Source organism: Stegastes partitus, unplaced genomic scaffold, assembly GCF_000690725.1.
Source record: "Stegastes partitus isolate 25-593 unplaced genomic scaffold, Stegastes_partitus-1.0.2 Scaffold1008, whole genome shotgun sequence".
Lineage (NCBI taxonomy): Eukaryota > Metazoa > Chordata > Actinopteri > Pomacentridae > Stegastes > Stegastes partitus.
Window position 1 is genome coordinate 214749 of NW_007578739.1, and position 20582 is coordinate 235330.

Sequence of the window (20582 nt, forward strand, 5' to 3'; positions counted from 1 at the left end):
TATTTATAACGTTCTAAACACAGAAGAGCTTTGTTAAGATCGTATCAGTACAGCTGACCTTTAATAACCGATCGACTGCTGTAGCATAAATACCATCATGATTCCCTGAAGCTGTGATTTTGTGTGAGCAGCTCTCAAAAATACAAAAAAAAAATGCAACAAATATTCACATTCAAGATGCAGCTGATTTTTGAGGGGACAAAGATTAAATGAGGATTAATTTCTACGAATCTGTTCATTCATTTATCAGTCAGCAGGATAATTCTGAAACCGTAGCATCAATGGGGGTTAAAGAGGAAACCTGTGATGCACATTTTTCAGAATTTGTTGGATTTTACAAGATCTGAATCCTAAAAGAGCAGAAGGAAAAAAACAAGACTGGAATTATTTAAAAACATTTTATTAGTAAGAATCCACATAAAACCAGAGAGGCTGCCTCCAGCCCAGTCTCAGGTGCACCGTCCTGGTCGGACAGGTGCTCTCCACACAGGTGAGGCATCAGGCCTGCAGGTCACCGTGGCGACGCTGCAGCAGCTGGATGTTTGGGCCTCGTCGGGTTCAAACTCGCCGTCGGAGCTGAAAGTCGCTCCTCGATCTGTCGCCAAAGGAGGCCGAGGTCAGTGTCCGGATGATCCGTCCGAGATGCCCTGACATCAAAAACACAACACAGCTGATCAGGAAACATGCTGAAAACTTTACAGGACAAACTGAATCAGCTGCGTCGAGCAGGAATTTATATTTACAGGCTAATTGCAGCATTTTTTGCCTCTTTCTGTTTGTTTTTAGTGTATTTGTGGTTGTTTTTTGTCCCTTTGTGGCTGCTTTGTGTCTATTTGTGGTCATTTTGTGTCATTGTGGTTGTTTTGTGGTGGCTGATTCCAGTATTTTTAGACTTAATCTAAATTATTCTTTGGTCAAAAGTTGTTTTTATTCCACAATTTTGTTTTTTTATCCCTTTCTTTTTGCATAAATTTGACTTTTTATCTCTTTTTTTTTAGCACATATTGTATTCTGTGTGTCTGATTTTTTTTTAATGCATGATTGACAAGTTTTTCATAAATGTCATTCTTTAAGTTTTTCACCACTTTTTCTTCAATTTTCAAAAGCACTAGACGCCACATTCCAAACCGCAGTAAGAAATTCACCGATTTAAAGTGAATGCTGAGTTTTGTTTAACAAAGCACAAAAAATATGACCACCCATAAATATAATAAGACATTCTTAAATTCGGCTACGTATATTATCCAAAAAAATAATATTTAAGTAGAAAATCTGCTTTTGAGTCACAGTCGCTCAGTGGAGTTCTGTGGCGGCCGCGGAGCTTAAATTATAAGATTCCTAAAGGGAGCGCTGAACGTAATGGGCAGGTGTCAAATGTCAGCATAGACCCGCCCACTGGCCGAACGGTCAAAACTTCTGTTTACCAGATTCCGTTCACATTTTTGCCAATTTAACGTTTCATCTAGTTTTATTTAGCGATTGAGTTTATTAATCAACTATCAAACTTTACCTACTAGCATCACAACAGTGTGTGTTTAATTCGGCTCATATTTAAATCGAGATAAGGCTCAACTTTAGCAGAATATTGGGCGGTACCTCAGGGTTCACTCCTTGGCTTTCTTCTCGGTGTTGTGAAGTTTTTCCACAATCTTCCGCTCGTGTCCTCCGGGGTTGGGTCTGTTGGTGTTCTCACTGGCCTCCTTCTTGGTTCTGCCTTTCCGGGCCGAGCCCTCTGTGACACCAGAACCACAGAATAATAAAAAAGCGAGCAGAACAAGAGACTGTGGACTCCGTTAGTTTACAGTTGCAGGTATTTTCCAGGTGTGAGCGGAGGGACTGACCTGTGTATTTGTCTGTCAGGTTGTAATATTCATACTCGTCGTAATATTCGTCCTCGAAGCTGGTGGGCTTCAGGTTCTTCACGTCGACGTGGCTCATGTTGGTTTCTCCTCAGAACTCAGGTGTCCAGGTGAGTCTCTGGTGTTTCTCTCAGGAGTGTTTTTGTTCCTGCAGCTTTTGTTTTGGTGTGTTGTTGTTCCGTCTCCTCTCGGGGTTTTTATCCAGTCAGCAGCTCCTCCTCTCCTCTCCGGCTCCTCCTGCACGTTTCTGGTTTCTTGCTGCACTAATGTTGCATCAGACACGTTTCTGCAGCTTCTCAACCTTTTGTTGGGACCAAAATCAGAAAATATCAGAAATACAGAAGCAAAGAGGAAAAGTTATGACAGGAAACATTTGGTCAGATGTCATAAAAGTCCAAATGCTCACATTGAAATCAGCATTTTGATATGATGAGGACAAAAATATCACCTTTAATGACAAAAAACAACAACATGATGTCTCATGTTTAGGTTGTTTTTTTATTTCAGGGTTTATTTGATTTTCTTTTTTTTTTTTTTTTTTTTTTTTTTTTTTTTTTTTTTGCTAAAATCTGACAACTTAGAGTTTTTTCCCCTCATGATGATCATATTTTGTTATATTTTCGACTATTTTTGTGATATTTTTAGCTTAAAATTTGCCCTTTTTTAAAATAAATACATAAATAAATTTGACCTTATATTTCATAATTTATTTCATAATTTTTTATTTCCTGCTGCTGTTTTTCATTCTGTGATTGTTGTTATAATTTTGATTAAAAAACAAAACTGTTATCTCCATTTTTTTACCCTCTTTTTGATTTTATAAATATCTTCCTTTTTAACTCACCTCATGATTTTAACCTGTTAAAACATAACTGGGACATTTCTCTTATAATTTTGACTTTATTTAGAATATGGTGTCATAACTTTAAACATTTATGTCACTTTTTTTAAACTAAATTTTGCTTTTTAACTCGTAACTTTGACTTTTTATATTTCTGATTTCATAGGTACCAGATTTTTTAACTCATCTCAGAATTTTGACATTTTCTAAATATTTTTTTTCAATTGTTTTTTCTTGTTTCAGTTCAGACTTTAATGTGTTTTGTTTAATTTATACATTGAAAAATAATTTTGAAACCTCATCTCAGACTTTTGATCCATTAAACTGCAATTTTGACATTTTTCTCATATTTTTAACTTAATAATTTAGATTTTGATGTCATACGATGGAATGTTTGTCACATTTTTAACCTAAACTTTGCTTCTTAACTCATAATTTAGACTTTTTATGTCACATTCTTTTACTGAATATGTAAATAATTCACTTTTTAAAATCTCATCTCATAATTTTGACCAGTTAAACCGTTAATTCTTCATAATTCTGACTCGATAACATTCAGTTCAGTGTGTTTCAGCTCAGACTGACTTTGTCCTACATTCGTGTTCACGTGTTTTGTGAAGTTTGACCTTCGTCTGAGCGGCAGGTTGCACTGACTCTGTTTTCACGGTTTTTATCAGCAGCTGCAGCTTCGCACGGCCTCGACCTGATTCTGTTCTGTCACCTGAAAGCCTGCAGCCAAAACCAAACACAACACTGACAGCTTTTCTGATTCAGCGATATTCAGTCTGTGCTGTTTTATAATAATCCTTCATATAGATGTAAGTGTGCTGAAATGCACTGAATGTGAACTGTATTCCTGCACATTAGAGAGTTTTTGTCTTCGGATTTTGTCCTGTTGACATTTACAAAAATATATTTTCACATTTTGTTTCATAATTTTATCATTTTAACTCGAAATATTGACTTTTTATCCCATAATTTTGACCTAATACATTAAAGTGCCAACTTTCATCTTAGAGTTTGATTCCTTTTTCTGTCTTTTTTTTAAACTTTGATTTGTTTTGCTTTTAACTTCAACATTTTTTGTTTCTTCCTATTTTTGACATTGTACCTGTTACAGTATGGACGTTAGCTCATAATTCTGACTTATTCCTCATAATATTTGGACATTTTATCCCATTATATTGACTTTTATATCATGATACTGACTCAATAAGTCAAAATGTGATTTTTAGTAAATAGTTTCATTATCTCGAGGCAATTTTTTTTTCTCATTCTTTTGATTTGTTGTTTTGAACGTGTTTTCTCATAACATCTTGTGTTTATTTGATCATTTTGACCTTTTTCCTACAATTTAGATGTTTTTTCTAACTCTTAATAAGTCAAAATGTCCCCTTTGGTGTAATCATTTTGTGTTCATTTTCACTTTTTACAAGTAATTTATTTACTTTTTTTCATTTCACCTTTATTTACCAGGTTGGTCCGTTGAGATACGATGACCTCTGCAGCAGCCTGACTTTAGACTTGATCAATTAGAGAATGAGGACGTAATGGGATTTTTATCAGTAAATTTAACAAACCAATAATGTGCTAGAAATACTTGCTGATGCAAAATATACAAAATGTTTTCCTGCATGTTTGACTCTGACTTACTGGTTTCACTGTTTTGTGCAGTCAAGTAGAAATATTTTCCTTTTTATCGCATAGTTTGGAATTTTTTTATACAAAACTGGAACTTCTTGACTTTTTAATCTTATAATTTAGACACAATAATCCCAAAAAAACAGCATAATGCACTTTTATTTTGTGCATTTTTATTAGATTTTTGTTCCAAAGTCAGCACAATAAAGACAGAAATGCACTCGCTCTCAGTAAACTAAAGTGTGTTTTTTTAACTTTACCTGGTGTTCAGGTTTGTAGGTGTGCAGGTATGTAGGTGTTTGTATCTAATCTCAGTTATCTAATCTGTGGAACGTCTCATTTTGTTTCCTTGAGAAACAATCTTTGGACTGAACTTATCAGACAGTAAAACCTCACACAGATTATCTGAACAGTGTCACTGACACATTTTACACAGTGGAAGAATTCACCTCCTAAAAGTCCTCATGATCTCATTTGCTGGGCACTGACAGGCTTTTTACAACATCAGAGGTGTGTAGTATTTTCAAATTTTATATGAATGAAACAATTACAAAAAGACACAACGGCTAAAAATAGACACACAACAAGCACAAGAAGACACAAAACAATCAAAAACATCCACAAAAAAACACAGAACCACTAAAATCAGATGCCAAACAACCATAAAACACACAAAATAGTCAAAAACAGACTCAAATCAACCACAAAGACACAATAAACAACTACAAAGAGACACAAAACACTATAAAAAAATACAGAACAATTGCAAATAGACAAAAAAAAAACATAAAAAAGATGCAAAACAACTATAAATAGATAAAAAAAAATTGCAAACGATCCAAGATAACCTCAAAATATCCTAAAACATTTTATAACAGGCCCAAAACAACCACAAAAATACACAAAAGAGACAAATATAAATACAAAACAATCACAAAAAGAGACAAAACATCTATAAATAGAATCAAACAACGACAAACAGACACAAAACAACTGCAAAAGATGTAAAAATAGTACAAAATGTCACAAAACAGATAAAAACAGGCACAAAATAACCACAAAATGGCCAAAACAGCTAAACATAAAAACAAAACAATCACAAAAAACACAAAACAACAACAAACAGACACAAAACAGAAACAAAAACACAAAGTAATTCTATTTATTTGGGCTGTAAAATTCCAGCTGAATCATCGTCTCACAGGTTCATCGTGTTTATTTAGGGAATAAAACCCTCCCCTTGTCACACACAGAACCGCTGATGTAGATCCACTCAGTATTTACAACATTTATTTGATGTAAACATGAAAGAAGAATCAGTGAACTGCAGCGTTTCCTATTTGTTTTTGTCTGATGCAGCGGGTTTTTTTTACCCCACAAACTGATGAGAAAAGGAACAACTGTGTGCTTCCACATCCTCCAGAACGCACTGAAGCGTCGGATGCAGCAGCTGTTCTGGATGTTTCTGTAAACGGCAGCAGCTCCTCCTCCTGCAGAGGAACCTTCTACGTGCCAGACACACAAACACTGCTCTGACCTGAACACTGTGTCATGACCGCACGCTGCTGCTTTAAGGAAACTGGTCCGTTGTTGCGGCTTCACCTCCTTCTTCTGCTGCTCTACAGTCAATATTGGCAGATATGTGAGCAGATACAGTGTGTCCTTGGCGTGCGCACAAACACACGTCTCAGCCATGTAACACACACACACACACACTGAGTACACAAACCAGGTCACACACATCAAACATCCGTCTGAATGACCTGTTTTTATTACCACTCATTTGTCTCAGCGGGTTGTAAATAGGCAATAAAGGACACAAAAAAGATATAAAAAAAAACAAAACCCACGTAGTAACAGACACAAAATGAGTTTACAGATGAAAAACAACCACAAAGAGGTACCGACCAACATCAAACGAAACTGCAACAAGCAAAAAGAGACACAAAATGACCACAAAAAGGCACAAATCACCACAAAATTACCACTGAAGGACACAAACTTTCACTAAGAGACACAAAACGACTGCAAAAAAGACACACATCACCACAAAATAACCACAAAGAGACAAAAATCAACTACAAAAGACACAAAGCGACACACCCAGAGGAGCTACAAACCAGGTCACAGACATCTGGAATCTGCTGAGACACTTTCATGTATCTGACCTGGTTTTAAACAGAAAGTAAATCATTTAGTTCGCTGATTCATTTAAACTTTAATTACTTATTATACAATCAGGAGATTAATTCAATTAGATTTTTAATAATCCTGCATTTTAAGACATTTTCACTCACTATCTTCATATCACTCTATGAAGTGTCAGTAATTGCCTGCACAATTGACATTTTTTCATGATTTTAAAATCACAAGTATTTAACTCGTAAATTAAACATCAAAATAGCACTTAAAACCTGTGGCTAACCAAGCTGGTCTTTCATTAAATTCTCTACAAAACCCAGAGGAGACAGAGAAGAAACGACCAAGAAACAAAACAACATAGTCATCCCCTGTGTTGCAGGAGTTCCTGGAAAGCTCAGGAGGATTTTTAACGAACACAACATTCCAGTGCACTGCAAGCTCACCAACACCCTGAGACAGAAGCTGGTTCACCCTAAAGACAAGACACCAAGACATAAACAAGGCAACATGGTGTACGCAGTCCAGTGCAGCGAGGAATGCCCAGACCTGTACATCGGAGAGACAAAACAACCGCTCCACAAGCGCATGGCTCAGCACAGAAGAGCAGCTCCTCAGGACAGGACTCAGCAGTCCACCTGCATCTTACGGACAAAGAAAACTCATTTGAAGATAATAATGTACAGATGTTGTCCTGGGAGGACAGATGGTTTGAGAGAGGAGTGAAAGAAGCCATCTATGTCAAACTGGAAAGACCATCCCTCAACAGAGGTGGAGGTCTGAGGCATCACCTCTCACCTGTTCACAATCCAAACATAAGAACTCTTCCCAGGAAGATGAAACCCATTCACACCGAGCCACAAAAGACCCTAAAGAACCCCATTGTGTCAGGGGGAGTCGTGAGAGGGAGGAGCAGCAACCCCCAGTTGAAACCGAAACTCAGGTGTTCATGGCTCCTTTAGGATATAAGTATCTGGAACTCCCAACTAGTCAGTCAGAACTGATGAAGCCTCTTGGATGAGAAGTGGAACGTCTTCAAGGAACTCAAGCAAGTCCGGTTGCTACGGTTAATCTACATGAAGGACCACGACCTGGATGACTGAGAATAATCTTCACAGACAACAACACAATTAGACGTGAGTGCATCATGTATAGTATGTTTTAGTTTAGTTTCACATGTCTGAGACCACTTAATGAAACAGTTCGTCTCATTAGTTCAACGTGAAAAATGTGTTTTCATGTTTTTGTTGTGCAGTACCGCCTCCGTCCTGCTGGGGCCGCTGAGCGCAGTGACGCTGCTGCACCAGCGTCACATTAATACAGAAGAAGAAGAAGAGGCTAATCTGTAGTTAGCAAAGCAGCAGCAAAAAAGGAATAAAGGACCGCGGTGAGTGGATTTACGGGCAGCTAATGGAGAAAACGAGACACATATGATCATTACTGATTAATTTAGATGAATATTTGTAGCTGATGTTTCTGTTAAATGAGTATAAATGTAAATATTCAGCGGTGCAACTCGGCTAACATTAGCGATACAAACCAGTTGCTAACTCAGTCGACGAGCGACTCAACAGTTCGCGTTACTTGTATTTACCCTTTTAAAGGTATAATAAGCATTTTTGCCAGATTTATTAAATCAGGTTTATGCATTTTTCAATGCTTAGTGCAGGAGTATCATAGTTGTCGCTCTATCAATGATTATCGAGCCGGTTCCCCCTCAGAGATTATTAACCGAACTCCAGTCAGAAAACTATCAATTAAAAGATCCTCTGTTTTTCAAATAACATAAAAACTGTTTAAAATATGAACCTAAACTGCTTGAATCCACTTGATTATTCGGCTTTAATCCAGTTCGCATTTTGATCAGAATGGTAAAGTTTTTTAGATTTGTTTTTGCTCCTACGAGCTGTTTCCACTCATGATAAACGGCGCCATAAGCCTTAAAGTGGCAGGTTTTAAAATGGGGTTTTGTATGGATTTAAGATTCTAATGATGAATGGCAAAATCTTTGCTTTTTCCTCAGTGAAATGTCAGAAAAAGCTACCGCAGCTGACATTTTTACATAGTTTTGACTTATTTGAGTATAGTGTTGAATTTTTATCTTGTAATTCTCTTTTTATCATTTGTTTATTCCATAGATCTGATAAGTAATTCCATTTTTTTGCACTTTAACTCGTAATATTTGCTCATGATTCTTTCTTAATTAGTCAAAATGTGATTTATCTCATAATTTGAGGTTCACTTTTCCCCTTTATTTTGACCTTGTACAATATTTGACATGTTTAATTAGATTAGGCACAAAAACAACGATTTGATAGACATGTAATTGCTGATATTGAAGTACTAATGTTTTGTTGATCTGTGTTGTTGAATCAAAAAGGTGCAGACATGTCAGCAGATACTAAGATTGCTGAGCTGCTCACGGAGCTTCACCAGCTTATCAAACAGACCCAGGTAAAGGTATAACTCATCGATAACCAGAAGTCCTCCAGTGGCTTTGTGATAGATCAAATGTTTGTTTGTGCACTTTAATCTTGAGCTGCTTTTAGTTTACTCAATGGAATCTACATAATCTCCATGTGTCTTTTTTTAGGAGGAGAGGTCACGCAGTGAACACAATCTACTCAACATCCAGAAAACACATGAGAGAATGCAGACGGAAAACAAAAGTCAGTCAGAACGTTTGTAATATATGTATAACATTTATGTTTTAGGTCTATTTTAACAGTTTTGTCTCTTTTTGTGGTTGATTTTGTTCCTAATTGTTTTGGAAATGCCAAGTTTCATCCATTAAAATCACGTAAAGGCAGAAAATTTTGAATACACACACTGTTGCATTCTTACATTTGTACACAGTTTAACTCTTTCTTGTTTTTCATGTTTCCTCCAGCATCTCCGTACTACCGAACCAAACTGAGAGGCCTGTACACCACAGCTAAAGCAGATGCTGAAGCAGAGTGTAGGTAGGTGGACACAGATTAACTTTCTTTGAATGCTGCCACCGGACTGATGCTGCCCCGCCCACCCACACTCAGTAGCTCAGAGACATTATGTCCGGTCTAAAGCTTGATGTTTCATTTTACAAATGTTGAAAAAACCTGGGTAGTTCTCCAAACAACCTAAATAATAAAGTAAGAAAATGACCTCAGATTTTCATATAAGAAGTAGTTTTTCACGTTTTGTGGCAAATAAAACTTGAAACATTTGGTGAAGAAGAAATATTGCACATTGTACAAGAATGTGAACTAAAATATTGTACATGAATCTGAAATGTTCCACATGATAACAGATGTAAAATCCTTTCATCTTCTTTACTTATTTCTCTTCTCAGTATTCTGCGTCACGCTCTCGATAAAATCGCAGAAATCAAGTCTTTGCTGGAGGAGCGTCGGATTGGTAAGTTCGTGTCAACATTGCTTCATTCTTTAAGTTCTGTCACTACCTTTTTGGCTCATGAACTGTATTTTCTTGCCATTTGGTGTTTTTGCAGCTGCTAAGATGGCAGGAGTTTACAGCGACAGCGACCCTCCCAGGAAGACAATGAGACGAGGCGTCCTGATGACGCTACTGCAGCAGTCGGCCATGACGCTGCCTCTGTGGATCGGGAAGCCTGGAGAGAGGTAGCTGCTGCTCTCACTGCTCAAACATCAATTAGAACTTTATTAGAGACACCAGCCAACCATTAGAGATGGTTTTTATTTTTGCTCGATGGTGATTAAATCTGTATCTGAGACAGTGAAATAACAGCAGCAGCTTCTTTTTTTTTTTTTTACATGAATTGTCTTTCAAAAGCTCCTTGATCCAAACTCTATAAGTCCTGCCTTAGAACCAGTTAAAGCATCTTTAAAGCATAAAACTGACCAAATGTTGTTGGTACTTTTAGATGATAAAATCAGAACTGAGTCTGTGAATCCAAAAATACAGGATTTATGTCGGTATTTTTCTCAAACTCGTAATAAATTAAGGTTGAATATTGCTGTCACTGACTGTCAGTATCACCCGGTGGTTTTGTCTGTTTATTTGTTTTACAGTGATTTTGACTCTTTGCTGTGACTTAATGTTTCGGTAGTTTTGTGTCTTTATGTGGGGATTATTGGGTCACTCGTTGGTGAGTTTGGATCCACTGCTCGTCTCCGTCCAGGCAACAGAGAGAAAGACTTTTATTGAGATTTTCCTTATTTCGTGGTGACGTTTAGTCTTTTTGCAGTAGTTTCACATCTGTTTGTGGTAATGTTTCATCTTTTTGTAATGATTGCGTCTTTATATGGTGATTGTGTGTCTCTTTTTTTTGGTGATTTTGCATTTTTTGTGGGGATTTTGCATCTATTTGTAGTAATTTCACATCTTTTTGTGGGGACTTTGTGTTTCTTTGTGGCTATTCTGAATCTTTTTGTGGAGATTTTTCATGTCATGGCTATAATTTCTCATCTTTTTGTCGTGATTTTGACAATTTTACAGCTTTTTGTAGAGAGGAAGTAATTGAATTAAGATATTTCAGACATCACTTTTTCAGTTAATTCATTTGTAATTTAAAAATCACCAGTTTAATCAATGAAAAGCTGCAGCTTAACTGTTTGATTCATGTGACTGGATTCTCTTCAGCTGGGGCGGCAGGTCATTCTCTGACAGATGGACGGTGTTTTTCTGTCACCTTCAGACACTAACGTAGAGTTTTCTCTCTGTCCCCCTGCAGCCCTCCTCCTCTGTGCGGGGCGACGCCGGCCAGCAGTGACTACGTGGCCAAACAGGGCGACAAGGTGGCAGCGAGGGTGAAGGCGGTGGACGGAGACGAGCAGTGGATCCTGGCCGAGGTGGTCAGCTACAACCACTCCACCAACAAGTAAGAGCATCATGCAGTTCAGACTCAGCAGCACGTCGACTGTGACGCATCCAGATCCACAGTTTGACATTCAGCACGCAGACAAATCTGACTTCTCCCCTCATCTCCCTGCAGGTATGAAGTGGACGACATTGATGAAGAGGGCAAAGAGTGAGTTCATGTTTTTTTACCCTCAAATCTTCTCCTGACTCACAGTTTTCTTACAGACTGCATCAGGTTGTTCTCCAGGAGTTCTCTATACTTTGCTGCATTCATTTTACCCTCTACCTTTACACGCCTTCCAAGAATTGCTGAAAAGAAGCATCCCCAGATCATGATGCTGCCACCTCCATGCTTTATAGTAAGGATGGTGTGTTTGGTGTCCAACAAACATAGCATCTAGACTGATCAAAAAGCTCAATTTTGGTCTCATCAGACCAAAGAACCTTCTTCCAGTTGACTTCAGAGTCTCCCACATGTCTTCTGGTGAACTCTAGTCCAGATTTAAAATGAGCTTTTGTCGACAGTGTCTTTCTCTTTGTCACTCTCCCATAAAGCTTTGACTGGTGAAGAACAGACAACAGTTGTATGAACAGTGTCTCTCATCTCAGCTGCTGAAGCTTGTAACTCCTTCAAAAGGGGTCATAGGTGTCTTTGTTGTCAAAAGAGCCAAATTCTACTGAACATGATTCAACTACGCTTGAAGAGCAGCCACACTGATCTACTGTTCATTTATTTATTTCCTCCAAGTGGACGAGAAAGTAGTTTAACAACAACTACATGCCTGAAGTGTCTGTGTGAAGCCGATTAAATGCAGAAGTATAAATCCAGCTTAAGGATGCTGCTGTTTGTGGTAACTGTGAGGGACAGTGAAGTGTCTCTTGTCAGATTTATCAGGTTCTGTTCATCGATTCGTTTACTTCTGGTTTGTTTCTTTACATGAGATTCGTCCGCAGGCTGTTTTCTCCTAAGTGTGCTTCATGTGTGTCTAAAAGTGTTGTTGTTTCTTTGTGCGATCAGGCGGCACACTCTGAGCAGAAGGAGGATCATCCCCCTGCCTCAGTGGAAGGCCAACCCAGAGACGGACCCCGAGGCCCTGTTCAGTAAGGACCAGCTGGTTCTGGCTCTTTACCCTCAGACCACCTGCTTCTACCGGGCCCTGATCCACACTCCACCACACCGGGTGAGACCTCAGCACCAGTTCAGCTTGTATTTTTAGACTCTGAATCACAGAGTTGATCAACAAGATCAAATGCTGATTCACAGCTTCTGTAAAGGACTGAACGCTTCACATCAGTGTTGTCTGAAACTGTCGCCCCAGTGTTTTAAAAAGCGGATTCGTTACAGCTTTATTTGTTGAATTAAGACACAAAACACAGCATAATAAAGTCAAACACATCACAGAAAATGTCAACAAAATACCCAATAATATATAGAAATGATTAAGACGTATTGATTTGAAGAACCTAAAACATCTTTACTTTGTGCCTCCAGTTACACCAGTCTGATGCTGGACAACTTAGCAGTTTGATATTTCAAAATAAAAGCAGTGAATTTGTTGCACTGCTGTTGCTGCACGAAGTCCAGGAAATAATGCTTTTTTCCCCCAAATGTTCCAAAGCAAAATCAACTCAACGAGCTTATTGTCTTTTCGCGCAGCTTCACAGCAAAGATACAAATCTGAGGGGTTTTTTTTTTTGCAGATCTGCAGTCTGTTGTTTCTGCAGCAGCAAAACTGGATCAAAATCTACCAAATGTCCAAACTGTAATCTACTAAATGCCAGTTTTCTTCCACTGTGAAGCTGTTTTGGACTAATAATACCCCAAACAGGCCTCAGCTGATCCTGTATTAACTGTTTAACGTGTGTTTGTTTGCAGCCGCAGGACGATTACTCGGTGCTGTTCGAGGACACTTCGTACGCCGACGGTTATTCTCCTCCTCTGAACGTGGCGCAGCGATACGTCGTCGCCTGCAAAGAGAACAAGAAGAAGTGAGCTGGATCTTAAAACACAGCAGAGAACGAAGCCTGCGTGTGAGAAATATTGTCTTCGATAGCAGCTGTTTGCATTTTAAATGTAAAAATGATCTGAAACCTGCTGAATCTGATTCCATCTGACTCTGATCATACTTGAGATTCCTGCAGAAAGAAACCAAGCTGAGCTGGACGGACATTCAGTTTGTATTTTAACAGGGAAACTCGTTCACATTTTCTTGGAGCGTCATCTGTTGGTCAGCGAAAGAACTGCAGCGACTTCCAGCTGCTGCAATGGGAACAAATGCAGTTATTTTGAGACTGTATATTTTTATATTTCATGCATCAACAATTTCTGTGTTGTATATTAAAAAAAAACTCTATGTACAGAACTGTGTTCGTCTCCTTTCGTTTTGTGTTGGTGCACTACGTATAACTCACATACAGTATATACTGATTGTCCAGCAGAAAATGAGACTGCTTTCAAAATAATCTTTTTGAAGCTGCTAATGTCAGATATATATATATATATAAAATACACATTTAACATGAAATAGAGCAGCACAGGAGGGCAGGGAACACCAAAAATTGAAAGTACTGAAAAGATTTTTTTTTTTTAAATGTAAACAATTTATTGTTGTATTTTGTTTTGTTTTGTTTTTGGTTTTTTTTTGGACATGAGTTAAACAACTAACTGTTTACATTTACTTTACATCATGCTACTGAATGAAGTGGCTGAATAAGTGTCCATATCCTTAAGGTAAAGTACTGCAATATGCATAAAAATACTATTACCATAAAAAAAAATCTGCATTTTCTACATGCATTATGGTAGTTAAAGCCCATATTATAAAGAATTCCTCCTGTGTGTGTTGTATACTGTATAATATAATGCTGGATTATTGTTACTAATACATGAGGAGCACCACAAATTGATGCCAGCTTTAAATATAAAATTATTATTCAATTTATTAAAATAAATTAAATTAAATACACTAGTAAAACTAGTATTTTTAGTAGTTTAATCTGTAACACTGCATTATATTTTACAGTTTAACTATCATTATGCAAAACAGGATTGTATGACGAAGTAATAGAATTGTGCTTCTCACAAGAAAGGAAAACATTTTAAGACAAAATAATCAAGTCCTAAAAATACACCTGTTTTTGTGATGAAGTGTGGAATCTTCACAAACAACTCACCGGACATTTTGGGTAAAATCTCAGTCGAGTTGTTAGATAAATGTAGGTAATTATGACTGTGATTTGCTTGTTTTTTTGTCTGTGTGTAGTTCTTGTGGTCCCTGAAGGCAGCACCAGCCTAACGAATGGAGAAATTCGCTCCGGAATGAAAATATCTGACAGTCAGTGAAGGCGTCACAAGGCGCTAAGAAAAAACTCAAAACAAACATGGCGGACAGGGTGAGTTTGTCAGAACTGCTGCGACTTTTAACGGCTAAAAGAACACTTAATCTTTAAATTATGTGATCAATAAGAGGTGTTATGTTGTTCTGGGTAAAGTTACTGCGGGATAAAAGCGAACAATATGAACGTTAAGCATCAGAAACGAGATAAATTAGCTCCAATAGTAAATAACGGCATCAGTTAGCATCAGGTTAGCTCCGGTCATTTCCAGCTGCTGTTCTGATTTAGTTTTTAAGTTTCTGCTGATAGTTAAAGCAGCGATTTAACCTCATTTTGAATCTGGACCCTGTACAGAACCTGTTAGCTGATTAATTTAAATGAGCATAGATTAAAACAGCAGCCGGATGTGGAAAATGGTGAATTTACATCAAGCGATCACGTGGATGTTCTTCATTTTCATATGAAGCTTCTGTCAGATCGGTTCAGACTCCGCTGGTTGTTGTTTTATTGCATTTAATTGGAAGTTATGTGTGATTTATGCGTTTTTTTTTTATTTATGATCCATCCACAGGCAAAGTTTTGATCTACTAATGTTTTACTTCACCCGAAAGACGACTGGTCGAATTTCTGTTTACTTTTTTTTGGTTTTTTTCTTTCGAAAGGGTTAATAAATGTGATGTTAGATAGTTTTAGAGATGTTGGAGGTGACCTTTATGACAGTAAAATATCTACATAAATGACCAAGAAATCTGCATTTTGGATCAGCTGAGTGGAGAAATGAAGTCAAAAATTCACTTTAGTTCTTTAAGTTCTTTCTTTGAGTCATTTGGTTTCTGTCTTTACATTATAAACTTATTTAAGCTCCAAAGGCCAGTTTTTGATTTACAGTGAATTTATATTTGACAGAAAGTCCTTCTGGTCAAATATAAATTCACTTTTTTTTTGCACAGATTATTAAATGAGATGTTAGAGAGACTTTGTTAATGGAAAAGATTTTAGTAACATTGTAAAAATTCTCTTCAATCATTTAAGTACAATTAAATTCAGATTCTCTAATAAATTATTGTAATATTACATATTACTTAGTGTCATTGCCAGTATTACTTCTTACTTACTATTGCTTATTGTAATTGTATTTCAGTAATGTATGGCTGTATTCATTCTGCTCAGTATTTCATTCTGAGTGAGATCTGGCACAAGAGTTTTCTTTTAGATTTTAAAATTCTATCTTAATCTTCATCGCTGCATTATTTATATTTGAACTGCAAATAATTTGTCTTAATGCAAAATTAATTATGAAGATTTATTTGAGAAATAAGTTTCTAAAGGTTAAAAAAAAAATAATTTAAAAAAGGAAATAGCTCATATTTGTCATTAACACAGGGTCCTTCCTGTCATTTCCTGCTGGAGGAATCCTGTTGGTCATATATACTGTATATTTATTCAAATCTGGCATTTCTATAAATAATTTATTGCCCATGTTTTGCTTATTTCTACATAAAACAAACTAAGATTAGCTTATTAATTCCTTTTTTCTTTTTAAAATACATTTTACATTTGTCATTCTGAATATTTTTGGCTTAGTTTTCATATAATTTACTTGTATTTGTTACTCTTTTATTATTACTTTAATACATTTATTGTTTACGACATATGTATGTGTGTGTTGTTTAACAGCTTTAGTGTCTGTCTGTGTGGCTGCAGATGCTTCTTTATGACTTCATGTTTGTCAGTTTGTTCACCTGCAGCAGTGAGTTTATCAATCAGGTGTTAAATGGCTGCAGGGTTTCAGTTCAGCTTCTGTCTCTGCTCAGGTATCTGACAGCGAAGTTCAGCCTGCCAAGCCCAAACGTCGACGAATCCTCGACCCGTCGGCCATCGTGTCCGTACCGGTTTACTCCAACAAGGTGACAAGCCGGCGGTGGTTCTGTTCGGTCTGTGACATTTCCTGGTGATACGCTTTGTTTCTGTGTGTGAAGATGCAGGTGTGTGTTTTCAGGTGAGCAGCAGTTTGCAGCTGAAGCCGACAGCAGCTGTGTTCGCCGTGAAGCCAAACTCAGGTGAGCAGCTTTAATCCAGGCAGCAGCTGCTTCCTCGCCTGTCGACTTAATCGTCTCTGTTTCTGACCAGACAACGACGCCGACGACGGTTTGTGGTCGGAGCTTTCGTCTCGAGGAACGCTGCCGCCGAAGCCCAACGTCATACTCAGCGACTCCGAGGACGAAGCAGAACTTGAACGGAACAAAGCAGCAAAGAAACAACCGTGAGTCGGATTCATCGGCTTCAGACGGAGACTGAACATGAAGCTTTAAACATCTGTGTCGTTGTGTTGTTTCAGAGAAGCTGTTCGCTGCCCGTCTCCTCCTCCAGAGACTCCGGTCCAGAAACAGTCGAGGAAAGTCAAACAGAAGATCAAGTGAGTTGGTTACAGCTCACATCAACAGTTTCCTCATCACGTCTGAAACAGCAGAGTCTGTGAAACACCCTCCTCTGAAGAAAAATGTTGTTTTTAGTCACATTCACACCTTAAAGTCTGTGTAAAGCAGAAAAATATCCACAGAAAAGTAGAATAAAAATCTCCAAGTTGTAAAATTCGGAGCAACGTCAATAAACTATGAAGCAGCATTCTGTGCTCTGAAGCTCTGCTGGAGTCTGTCAGCTTCTGAAGAAAATGAGAACACTGAGCTGTTCTGCAGGTTCTGGCTCACAAGGGTGTAGACTGTGGTAGATGTAGAACCACCGGTGATGAAGTTGTCTCGCTTTTTTAGTGTTAAGATGAAGGATCCTGTTAATTCTGGCACCAGTGTCAATATTTCTGATCCACAAAGTAAATCCTGAACACAAAAACAATAATCGAACGGCACAGTTCAGCTCTACAGATTTCAGTCTCCTCACATGTTTTCAGCATCTGTTTCCTCACGTTTTTATTGTGTTTAGAATCAAATCTGAGACATTTCCTTGACGCCAGCTGTTTCACTCCTCGTTATTTTAAGCAACTTACTATGAATTCAATGCTGTTCTCCCAGGACAATGCAAAATACAAAATAATGACAATAAGTGTCATTAAATAATTATTTCGACCTGGTTGTGTTTTTTCTCCGTCAGTGAAATCGACCGAAGGCTTCGGGCCGTCAGCTCTCTTCTCTCTCCGGAGCCTCAGAACAGAACATCTAGACGCCGTCGAAGTCGACCGTCTTCGCCGCCCGAAGAGCAACGAGACATCATTGCCCCCGTCGACGACGACGTCATCATCATGAACCCTAACGATGACGATGACATCATCATCATGAGCCCTGAGACGGGGTCACAGAGTTCACCGTACAGCCAGACGGTCCGGGAGATTCCCCTGAAGATCCGCTGCAGAACCGAAGTCCACAAGATCCCAGTTCTGTCGGTACGACCTGACCACACCTGAAAACAACCCTCTCAACTTTATTCATGTAGATACTTTAAAAACAGAGTTTACAAAGTTCGTCTCTGATTTGCCGGAAATTTTTATAGCATGAAATCTGAGTGTTTGTAAAGATATTTGTCAGATTTTTGATTGAGATATCAAATACTTCTCAAGATTTTTTATTGTTTTTGCCAGTCAGCACACTTTCTGCAGTTTTTTCAAACTGTTTGAAAGGATCAAAATCGAGTCTCTGCTTTGTGTTTTATTGGCAATAAATTTAAAGACCAAAGTCACAGCTGGACTCTGTGCAGGAAGTTGAAGTGTGAGAACATTTATATTCATGGGAACTAAGTGTTTACTTTGGGGCATCTCTTCAATAAGTTTATAAGTCTTTTAAGTACAACAGGTAACAGTTCAGTCTGTGTCTCCAGCCGACAAAGTGTGGTCAGAAAAAATCATTTGTTTTTTTAGTTATATTTAGAGAACTACTTTGAAACTCCAGAACTCTGTCGTACTTGGATCAGACTATCGACCGATGTTTTAGTTTTTGTGCTGCAACTTGTCAAACCTGCTCAACTGGTTATGAAAGTTCAACCAAAAAATTTTTTTCATTTTGTGACCCTGTATGTCATATTAAAAGTATTCTTATTATGTTTATTTATGTAAACAAACATGAAGTATTTTTATTCAGAAAATATCACGACTTCACTTCTGATTTTTGGTGACGGCTTCAATTGTTTTTCATTTTTCAACTCATCCATAATCACAGATTATTTGATGTCATTGTCCAGTATTTCAGATTCTGAATCAATGTCATGAAAAATAACAGTGAAAATTTCAGGTTTTTGTTGTTAATAGTTCCTGAAATATTGTTGTTCAAATAGTGGAGTAGATAGTACCACGGTAATAGTAAACATACTACAAAAATGTTCCCTTAAAGTTACAGAGAAGAACGTTTTTACCATCTAGAGCCGTCCTGCATGAACTAAGTTTCTTTACTTTCTTTGTCTCGCTGGAGGTTCATGTGATGGAATTGGCTTCATTTTTAACACCTGGTTTGTTTTATTTTATGTTTTCAGTCGACGCCTCTAAGCGACATTGTGGCCCGGCTGTCCCTCATCCTGAGAGTCCCACCTCCTCGCCTCCTGCTGCTGAGGGAGGAAGTCGAGCTCCCGACCGACTCCACGGTTGGCGAGCTCGGCATCAGCATCGCTGACATCATAGGTGAGTCACATGACCAGCATTTGAAGTGCAGTCATTAGAGGATGAGTACCAGAGGACTGAATGGAGATGTGCGGCACACTTTTTTGTTCACAACATGAATCCATGTGTCATTTAACACTTGTGTTTAATTGTACGCTGCAAAAAAATGGTAAAAATAAAGATGCATATCACACACCATAGCATTTGTTGCCAAAGGTAATTTGCAGCATCTGAATTTAAAATGGAAAAAAAAACTCTTCAAAAGAGCACAAAATGTTTTAACAATCAGCTAACGACACCTCAGATTATAATTAAAAGACAGAACTCAGATTTTGTGCATGTTTTACACCAGCAGGGGGCAGCAGAGCAACACAAGTCTGCATAAGGCTTGATCTGGGAGTCTCATTACTTTACTTTGTATTTTACTGCTGCAAGTTCTGCAGTGATGCTAATTATTTATCTTTACAATAGATATATATAATAAGCAGGCTGAAGAGCCATTTCACTTGCAAGATTAAACTTAATTTTATTTGTTAAACGAGCAAATTCAGGCCATATCTGAGTCATTAGAAAACTAAAAATATTTTTTCCTGTTTTTGTGTGCAGAGTGTGTCGTCATGGCAGCGGAGGATAAAAGCCAAGCATGCAGCAGCAGCATCATCACCGTGAGACTGCAGAGCAAAGACAGAGCTTCCTCTCAGGAGTTTTCTCTGGACAGAGTTAGTAGCTTCTCTTCTTCTTCTCTCCTGTATCAACTTTGTTTGCAGCAGCAGGACACAAACTGTTCATGTTTGTTTATTTCAGGATTCTCCGCTGGGCTCCGTCTTCTCCCAGTATCTGTCCACGATGTCATCCGCCGCTCAGAAAACGGTCCGCTTCCACTTCGACGGCTGCAAAGTGACGAACAGCCAGACGCCGGCTCAGCTCGACATGGAGGATGGAGACATCATCGAAGTGTGGACCTGACACTCACCGCCATTTCTGACCTTTGATTTTAGAGCCACTGGTTTAGTATTTCAGTTTCTTTATTAAAAAAAAGTCACTTTATTTTGTAAATGTTGAAAATACAAACCTGCAGGTGTTGTTTTGATGAATATGGAATTCTATTTTTAGACATTTTTCAAAATGTAATTAAGAAAAAATTTACATGATAATAAATGAGTAGAATTTATTAAGAATATGAATAGTGAAAGAATTTTTTGGCTAGATTACAAACTAACAGTTTGTTAGCTTTCACTTGGTACAGCTTTCTGGCTTTAGCTGTACAGTTCGCATCTTCTATGACTAGCTCAATAGTTAGCTCTTTATTGCTTTAGCATTGCAGTTAGCATCTTGTACAACTAGCTCT

General features: G+C 37.9%; 3 protein-coding genes across 3 annotated transcripts; 2 read left to right on the forward strand and 1 right to left on the reverse strand.

Moving 5' to 3' along the window:
- Window positions 1-384: 384 nt before the first annotated feature.
- nupr1b (nuclear protein 1b) lies at window positions 385-2053 on the reverse strand. Its single transcript, XM_008294942.1, has 3 exons — window positions 1842-2053; window positions 1597-1732; window positions 385-647 (listed from the first exon to the last, which is right to left on the reverse strand). Exons 1-2 carry the CDS (start codon window positions 1936-1938, stop codon window positions 1605-1607), a joined length of 225 nt encoding a protein of 74 aa, XP_008293164.1. The 5' UTR covers window positions 1939-2053; the 3' UTR covers window positions 385-647; window positions 1597-1604.
- Window positions 2054-7806: 5753 nt separating this feature from the next.
- sgf29 (SAGA complex associated factor 29) lies at window positions 7807-13664 on the forward strand. Its single transcript, XM_008294943.1, has 10 exons — window positions 7807-7867; window positions 8861-8934; window positions 9074-9149; window positions 9371-9443; window positions 9812-9876; window positions 9971-10100; window positions 11174-11320; window positions 11435-11470; window positions 12320-12482; window positions 13178-13664. The coding sequence occupies exons 2-10, from the start codon at window positions 8869-8871 to the stop codon at window positions 13292-13294; spliced, it is 873 nt and encodes a 290-aa protein (XP_008293165.1). The 5' UTR covers window positions 7807-7867; window positions 8861-8868; the 3' UTR covers window positions 13295-13664.
- Window positions 13665-14661: 997 nt separating this feature from the next.
- On the forward strand, window positions 14662-20414 carry nfatc2ip (nuclear factor of activated T cells 2 interacting protein). The gene is made up of 9 exons (XM_008294944.1): window positions 14662-14694; window positions 16452-16544; window positions 16637-16697; window positions 16768-16900; window positions 16976-17053; window positions 17743-18031; window positions 19111-19255; window positions 19841-19953; window positions 20039-20414. Exons 1-9 carry the CDS (start codon window positions 14683-14685, stop codon window positions 20198-20200), a joined length of 1086 nt encoding a protein of 361 aa, XP_008293166.1. The 5' UTR covers window positions 14662-14682; the 3' UTR covers window positions 20201-20414.
- The last annotated feature ends 168 nt before the right edge of the window (window positions 20415-20582 follow it).

What these genes read in the sequence shown, in the direction of transcription:
- nupr1b (XM_008294942.1), bottom strand. Translation starts at nt 1,938, where the DNA reads ATGAGCCACGTCGACGTGAAGAACCTGAAGCCCACCAGCTTCGAGGAC. An exon ending in CCTGACAGACAAATACACAG is followed by an intron (nt 1,733 to 1,841) that starts GTCAGTCCCTCC and finishes CTGGTGTCACAG; the next exon opens with AGGGCTCGGCCCGGAAAGGC.
- sgf29 (XM_008294943.1), top strand. Translation starts at nt 8,869, where the DNA reads ATGTCAGCAGATACTAAGATTGCTGAGCTGCTCACGGAGCTTCACCAG. An exon ending in GCTGGAGGAGCGTCGGATTG is followed by an intron (nt 9,877 to 9,970) that starts GTAAGTTCGTGT and finishes GTGTTTTTGCAG; the next exon opens with CTGCTAAGATGGCAGGAGTT. An exon ending in ATCGGGAAGCCTGGAGAGAG is followed by an intron (nt 10,101 to 11,173) that starts GTAGCTGCTGCT and finishes GTCCCCCTGCAG; the next exon opens with CCCTCCTCCTCTGTGCGGGG.
- nfatc2ip (XM_008294944.1), top strand. An exon ending in CGCCGTGAAGCCAAACTCAG is followed by an intron (nt 16,698 to 16,767) that starts GTGAGCAGCTTT and finishes GTTTCTGACCAG; the next exon opens with ACAACGACGCCGACGACGGT. An exon ending in AGGAGTTTTCTCTGGACAGA is followed by an intron (nt 19,954 to 20,038) that starts GTTAGTAGCTTC and finishes TGTTTATTTCAG; the next exon opens with GATTCTCCGCTGGGCTCCGT.